Genomic DNA, 8112 nt, shown 5'->3' with positions numbered 1-8112 from the left:
CCCCCCCTCCTATCGAACCTCTTAATAAATGAGGATTTAAAAATCATTTTCTAAAACTAAAGTTATGAAATATTTTTAAAATTAAAATATCTTGTCACCCCAAAGATGTGTACTGTTGAAGTTCACAACATCACCCTTTTATTTTGCTTCCGGTCTGTGCCATCATAAAATACATATGAAGGGATAGATCAATATCAAATTCATATCTATATAGATATATAAATAGATAGATATATAGATAGATGTAATAAAAACAGAAACCCCATAGTAAATCTAGATAAAATACGTTATACATTGTCCATATAGCTAAATGTGCTCATTTGTAAATCAATAAATCAAGAATTGCGATTAAACCAATCAAGACACACAGCTATATATATATTACTCTGTCATACCCATATTAAGATTGCTTAACTACATTATTTATATAATAGTGCAAATCTTGTAATTACCCTGTTAATACCTAACTCTAATCTAATATGAAGAAATATATTAAGTTGATATAGAAACTCCAATTTATTGATCAATTACTAGCTAGTGTAGTGTTAACATCGATATCTGACAAGATCGCGCCATTTGGTTTGGCCTTAATAGAATATGAACTAGTTTCTGGTTGACATCGATAGCCCATGAGAACGCTCCCGGTGGTTTGGCATTGATCCATTAATAGCTATTGTTCTTGTTGACATTGATAGCTGACAAGACCACGCTCATTATGCATGGTTTTGGCGTTGATAGAATACAAGCTAGAGTGTCTGGTTGACAGCGATAGCTCATGAGATTGTATCTGGGTTTAGCATTGATAGCTAAGTGAAACTTAATTGTAACTGGATAGATACATGTTCGAGAACCCTTCTTGGAGTAGGGCATTTAATTCATAGACAGAATAGATATATAGATAAATAGATTGATAGAAAGATAGATAAAAAGACAGATATATAGACTGATAGATAATTGCATAGATAGATAGATAGGCAGATAGATAGATAGATAGATAGATAGATAGATTGATGGATAGATATTTTGGAATAATAAATCAGTTGATGTTCACTCTACAGAATGTTCACAGTTCTACTTATATTGGTAAAAATAAAATGTTTTCAAAACATTTCTCATACAGTTGATTTTGTCTAGAATTTTATTCTTTACTTTGTTAAGACTGTCGACATAATTTCAAACTTGACTTTTCAATAAAATAGTTTAAAACTTTAAACATAATAGCCAAGTAATACTGAAGACTTTACTTTATAACTTTCAAACAATAATTAACTAATATTTCAAAAATTACATCAATTTGCTGGTAAATATTTCAGCTTTTAAACATTGATTTTTAACCCGCCATTTTTTATTTAGAATTGCAAAACTAAAGTATTTGCGGATTTTTCTACTAGTATTGATTGATTTTTAATAAAAGCATGGACTAAATTTTTTAAATTTCGATGGGCCATAAATTACCACAAAAGATAATTGAGTTTATTGGATTAAAAAAATAATATTTCATTTTAAAAATATCCCTTAAATATACAAAGTGAATACTGCATGTAAATAAATCAGATATCTCTGCTCTCAACTAATTTAAATGATTTTGTATACAGTATGACCCATTACACAGTGGAATTGGAAGACGACATTCAAGTACCTTATGCGTATATTCTGTTGTTATCAAGCAAATATTAATACAAGTACCTTAAAAACCAACTATGAAATTTGTCTGTGTACACTGTGAAACTAATTTGCATCATTGGTCTATTTAAAAGAAATAACAAGAATCTATTAGTCGTCTTCCTATTCTACAGTTTCATGGTTACCATTGAATTATAGATGTTAGTGTGGAGAGGAGAGGGGGTTCCATCACAATATCCGACTAAATGTTTTTTCCCAAGGAAAAAAACTCCCATTTAAATTTGAATTAAATTTGGCTTTCAAGGAATTAACTGTGGACTCTCTTTCAACTTTAGATATATATAGACTCTATATCCTTGTAACCTGATGGTATAAACCTTGAATATTACAGACGTATACTGTCAAAACTAGCAGATATAACAGATGTATAATTTTCAAAAGTCTACGATATTAGGTTGCAATGATATAGGAATTATAAAATTTGAGTTTGAGACAAGTAATCCGTTATGTTGGAAAATATTTTACTTTTAACTTTTGGTGAGTTTTACATTTTCTGAAAAGAGGAGATGTCAAAACTTTGTTTTATAACTTGTACATACATGAAAATGATGTAACAAGAAATTATTTTTGAATTTCAAAAACGAAGATTAAATTAAATTAAATCTGTTTTCATATAATTAAAATCTGAAGGAAAAAATGAAAATGGAGTTTTTTTTTTATTTGTCAGAGTTTGGAGAGATTTATGGGATAACCCGACCAAAAATATTTCAATTAGGTAAATTAGAAAATTTCAAATGAGCTGAACCCGAGATTTAAAAGCCCGAACCCGAATTTTTAGTTAGGCAATTGAGTCTTATTTAAAGTAAGTTTTAAATCACAAGCTCAAAATTATTTGTTAACAATTATATTTCTACAGTATACTGGCAGAGAACTGGGAGCAGTCCGTTTAATAATTATATTTCTATAGTATACTGGCAAAGAACTGGGAGCAGTCTCTATAATAATTATATTTCTATAGTACACTGGCACAGAACTGGGAGCAGTCTCTATAATAATTATATTTGTGTAGTATACTGGCAGAGAACTGGGAGCAGTCCCTTTAATAATTATAGTTCTATAGTATACTGGCAGAGAACTGGGAGAAGTCCCTTTAATAATTATAGTTCTATAGTATACTGGCAGAGAACTGGGAGCAGTCCCTTTTATAATTATAGCTCTATAGTATACTGGCAGAGAACTGGGAGCAGTCCCTTTGATAATTATATTTCTATAGTATACTGGCAGAGAACTGGGAGTAGTCCCTTTAATGATTATAGTTCTATAGTATACTGGCAGAGAACTGGGAGCAGTCCCTTTAATAATCATGTTTCTATAATATACTGGCAGAGAACTGGGAGCAGTCCCTTTAATAATCATAGTTCTATAGTATACTGGCAGAGAACTAGGAGCAGTCCCTTTAATAATTATATTTCTACAGTATACTGGCATAGAACTGGGAGCAGTCCCTTTAATAATTATAGTTCTATAGTATACTGGAAGAGAACTGGGAGCAGTCCCTTTAATAATTATAGTGCTATAGTATACTGGCAGAGAACTGGGAGCAGTCTCGATAATAATTATATTTCTATAGTACACTGGCAGAGAACTGGGAGCAGTCTCTATAATAACTATATTTGTGTAGTATACTGGCAGAGAACTGGGAGAAGTCCCTTTACTAATTATAGTTCTATAGTATACTGGCAGAAACTGGGAGCAGTCCCTTTAATAATTATATTTCTATAGTATACTGGCAGAGAACTGGGAGCAGGCCCTTTAATAATTATAGTTCTATAGTATACTGGCAGAGAACTGGGATGCCCTAGGAAAATGTGTGTTGGAATTAGACGAAGCAAATGGTAAGATTTCGAATTTTAAAAATAGGAAAATTCCATGATATTAAATTGATATAAACTTATATGCTGAAAATCTGTTTTTTCAATACATATAACCTTTTTCTCCCCTTCAACTTGATCTTGAGGTTTAGTAAGTTTAGGAAGTAAATCCTTCTTGTTATAATACTCTACTAATTGAGGAACACTGGAAAACATTTTAAATTGAAAAAAATACAATTTTGAGGAATTTATTTTTGGCCTATTTGTCAGCCATATTTGTTCCAGTGGTTTTGCCAGCTATAGCCAACATATAAGTTTTTATGTATGAACGAAGATATTTTCACGGCAGAGCTAAGCAATTTATGGATATGTTTTAATGGTTCAGGTGCAATTTGTATAATCATATTTTCGAACATACAAACATTTTTTCAGATTAAGGTTGGTGGAATGTTTTTTGTGTTGGCTTTTAATTTATATGAGAGTTTTAATTTACATGAGAGTTTTAATTTACATGAGAGTTTTAATTTATATGAGAGTTTTAATTTATATGAGAGTTTTAATTTATATGAGAGTTTTAATGAGTCAAACTGTAATTAAATTCACAGATTGTTTGAATTTGACTTCAATTTCTACTTATTCTGTAATGATTATTTCATGTAAAAATAGCGGAAGATTTAGGAAACAACATTTAAAAACATCAAAACACGTAAAAAACATAAAACATATAAGAATTTATCTTCTATTTTAAATAGATTTCATGCAACATTTATCAGAAAAATTATCCAAAGTCATATTTAGACAAATTTTGTCCTTTTTTATTTCCGCTCTTTTTTCTCCTTTAACGATTTAAAAATTTTACAAATTTTGCCGTTTATTAACAGAACCATCTGTTTATTAACAGAACCATCTGTTTATTAACAGAACCATCTGTTTATTAACAGAACCATCTGTTTATTAACAGAACCGGCTGTTTATTAACAGAACCATCTGTTTATTAACAGAACCATCTGACATTTTTTAAATGTGATGTTCGACTACCCAACGTTGCACAGCTATGCTTTTTTTCCAAAAAAGTTTAAATGCATTTTTTCTTTATTTTGTTCAGGAATTCGTCCTTATGTAGTTCATGAGAAGAATAAGAAATGTTATGTTTGTCTTCAAGTTCAACAATTGCATCCAAATGTCCTCAGGTCACAATTTCATTTCAAGAAACTGATTTAAACCTGTTTAAAGAGACTGAAAGACTAATTCTCTACAAAAAGGGCAATGTCCGATTCTCAATGGTACCCTTAAACAGTATTGTCTGATCAAGTATGAATTAGATATTTTAGATCTTGATGTTTATCATTTAGTAAAGTGGTTTTTCTCAAACAGTGACTGCAGGAATACAGGTTTCAAGGGCACCATAGAGAATCGGGCATTGACATCTTTGCCACAAAGAGTTGAAATTATGTGTAAAAGAGTTGAACTGAATTTTTATAAGAGCTTAAAACTTGGAGTTTTAAATGAAATAGAAAAGAGAGAAGCAATTCAAATCATTAAAGTCAAATCAAATTGATTTTGTTTCATTAAATATTCAGTATCTCTTTGTTTTAAAAGTAAAGCCATAAAACTGTGGAAAGAAAGGCGACTTTTAAGAATCGTATATGTAATATACAGGGTTACCCACAAAGGATGAGACTTCAGAGACGATTGTGCGGAATTTTTTCATCGCCATTCAAGGTTACTTGTAAAACAAAACTGGCATATTTCTGTGCTTGTGAATTTAGTATACCCTCAAAATACTAAATTGAGTGCAGAAACCAAATATCAAGGTTATAAATATCTTTAGAGTTTTGGGTCGTCTTTGCAGTCTCATCAAATTATGGGTAACCCGGAATGTTTTCACAATTACTCATTATTTTGAATTGAAGATTCTCTGTAAATTTGACGTGCAGGTTTATGCGGCAGTCCATAATGGAGGAAATTTTCAGAGTTAAATTTTTTATAAATTATGTGTTCAATCCTTATAATATAAGTGAAATGGATCTGTGGCTTCACTTTATAATGTGTTTTAATGTTACTTGAAATAATTAAAAACAAAACTCAAGTCTAACAGTTGTATTCCATTCACACAGTTTCATCTCATAGAATCTATTGTAGTTAAACTTAAAAATATTTTAGGCTTAAATCTTCAGAATGTCGGAAAGAAAAAGAAGTAAACCGATTATGCTATGGAGAAATAACCCAACAGAAATGGAGGTATATAGAAATATACAAATAGTAATTTAACTAATCAACCCGGACTAACCACAGTTAGAAGCATTCGGTTTCTTCTATTTGAAATCATACTCGTTTTGGTCTATATTTTAACAAGTTACGGATTTGTTTGTTTTATACTTTTTATTCAAAATGTATATACCGACAAAAAATTTTTTCAGAAAGAAGACTGAAAAATTATGTTTATAGGAGAAATTGTGATCAAAAGTCATAGCTTTCTGGAATATTTACAGAACCATTAAATCCGCGTGTAATGGTACTGAATGTGCATTGTACATAGCTTTGAACAAGCTACAATACTGTACAATGTATTATGTGTAAAATTAGTACATGGAGTACTAAACATGTGTAATAATGTAATGAGGCAGAATTTTAGCAAATTTTAGATAAAACTATTTTTTGGTTAATTTCTTAACTGTATATGGTGGTAGGCGATAATACCAATATAGCAAAGACGACTTTTGTAATGAAGTTTTAATTGTTAACAAGCTTTTTTCGAATTACAAGTTAACAAATAATTAATGAGAAGCTTTTTTTTTAATTGACAGATTTTCTTTGTTTCCATGCTTTGGGTATCCTTGCTATTTAAAGCTTAATATAAATAAAAATTTATATCGAAAGCCGTCCTCATTATATTGATATTATCCCCTACCACTGTATAGGAAGACTTTTTGTTGCTGTTATTTTAGCTACCTTTACCGCCATGCAGCTCCTCAGAAACCATGTCCTGATCTATTGGAGGGTTCGCATGCTTTCTCTTATTCAGAATATGCTGGAATTTCAGACACATACATTCAGGTAATAATTACGCTTAAATTACGTACTTTGGTAAGAAGGTGTTACGCGACCAAGGGTCTCGTATATAGAAGAGGATAGTTCACCCCTGAGTACTGTTCCCTCATACTGCTGCAGCGCCCCTGAGATTCGTACTGTGTATTCAAGACCGGCCGAAGAAGAAAGCCGGGAGAAACTAGTTTTTTATTTTGTGTTTATATTCTCAGTATTCATACCACGCGGGTTTTAGACCAGTTGGTCGTTTGATTTCATGGCGTCATTTGCCAATGTTTTTTGATCATTTGTGATATTTTGTGGAGGCTCAACCTGGTATGATTTTCTTTTTTTACGATACATTTATTAAAATTATTTAGAATATATTAGAATCTACAGGTTTTTTATGCCCTATTGAGATAGTTTTGTGCATTGATTATATTTATTCTTTGATTGTATATTTTGTCTTGTTCTGAGGGCTTTTTCCTGTAGTGAAATATAAAAGAACTCAAGGTTATGTTTTTTAGTTGAATTTTCCTGCTGTTTCAATAAATCCTGAGTTCAACCTTGATTATTCATCATGAAGAGAGCGGATGAGAGTTACGACAAACCAACGCAAAATACCACAAGGTTCTTTTTACATATATAGCGCGTAGTCGCGTAACATTCAACAGGGATTTCCTCAAAGGGGTCGTTTAACCTTTTCTTTGAGATATTCTAAAATTTTTTTTCCCTCTTAAATCTCCTTGTATCTACCAGATTTATATTCGGAAAGATTACAAGGAGTAGTGAGGATTTGAGGCCTGAACTGTTCTTACTCCTTGATCCTTTTATGTCTGCCAGATCAATATCCGGAAAGATTATAAAAGGTGGCGGAGGTATCATTAAAGTTCAGTAAGATTTGAGATTGAGTTTTCTCCTTAATCTTTTTATGTCTGCCAGATCAATATCCGGAAAGATTATAAAAAGTAGCGGAGGTATCAGTAAAGTTTATTGAGATTGAGATCATTATCTTTAGAGGGGTCGATCAGCCTTTTCTTTTGATAAATTGAGATTTGAGGTCATTATCTTTAGAAGGGTCGGTCAACCCTTTCTTCTGATAAATTGAGATTTGAGATTGAATTTTCTCCTTGATCTTTTTATGTTTGCCAGATTAACATCCGGAAAGATTATAAAAAGTAGCGGAGACACAAATAAATTCATTGAGATTTGAGGTCATTATCTTTAGAGGGGTCGGTCAACCTTTTCTTTTGATAAATTGAAATTTGAGATTGAATTTTCTTCTTGATCCTTTTATATCTGCCAGACTAATAACCGGAAAGATTATAAAAGGTAGCGGAGACACAAATAAAATTCACTGAGTTTTGAGGTCAATACCTTTAAGGGGGTCAGTCTGTCCTTGATTTGAGATTTGAATTGTCTCCTCCTTGATCTTTTTATGTCTGCCAGATTCATACTCGGAAAGATTATAAAAAGTAGCGGAGGAACCAATTAAAGGTTAAGATAGAAACCATTAAATTTGGAGGAATTGCTCAACCCTTCTCTAGGTGGTACTAAAGATAAAGCTGAGATTTGGATCTATTTCTATCCT

At 31.3% G+C, this 8112-nt stretch overlaps 1 protein-coding gene across 1 annotated transcript; it reads left to right on the top strand.

The window, feature by feature from the left end:
• The first annotated feature begins 1037 nt into the window (after window positions 1–1037).
• Window positions 1038–7430, top strand: LOC111715326 (uncharacterized). Its single transcript, XM_023490648.1, has 8 exons — window positions 1038–1083; window positions 1822–1883; window positions 2351–2398; window positions 3457–3518; window positions 4600–4684; window positions 5658–5735; window positions 6443–6551; window positions 7049–7430. Exons 1-8 carry the CDS (start codon window positions 1060–1062, stop codon window positions 7103–7105), a joined length of 525 nt encoding a protein of 174 aa, XP_023346416.1. The 5' UTR covers window positions 1038–1059; the 3' UTR covers window positions 7106–7430.
• The last annotated feature ends 682 nt before the right edge of the window (window positions 7431–8112 follow it).

The sequence above is a fragment of the Eurytemora carolleeae genome, unplaced genomic scaffold, assembly GCF_000591075.1.
Source record: "Eurytemora carolleeae unplaced genomic scaffold, Eaff_2.0 scaffold1753, whole genome shotgun sequence".
NCBI classification, from domain to species: Eukaryota; Metazoa; Arthropoda; class Copepoda; order Calanoida; family Temoridae; genus Eurytemora; species Eurytemora carolleeae.
The sequence above is the reverse complement of the archived record's forward strand: the minus strand, read 5'-3'. Positions and strand labels throughout refer to the sequence as shown.

Bases quoted from the DNA above. Each gene is read 5' to 3' on its own strand.
- LOC111715326 (XM_023490648.1), top strand. From the start codon at position 1,060: ATGTTCACAGTTCTACTTATATTG. The intron at 1,084-1,821 runs GTAAAAATAAAA...ATTGAATTATAG, and splicing joins TCACAGTTCTACTTATATTG to ATGTTAGTGTGGAGAGGAGA. The intron at 5,736-6,442 runs GTATATAGAAAT...CTGTTATTTTAG, and splicing joins ATAACCCAACAGAAATGGAG to CTACCTTTACCGCCATGCAG.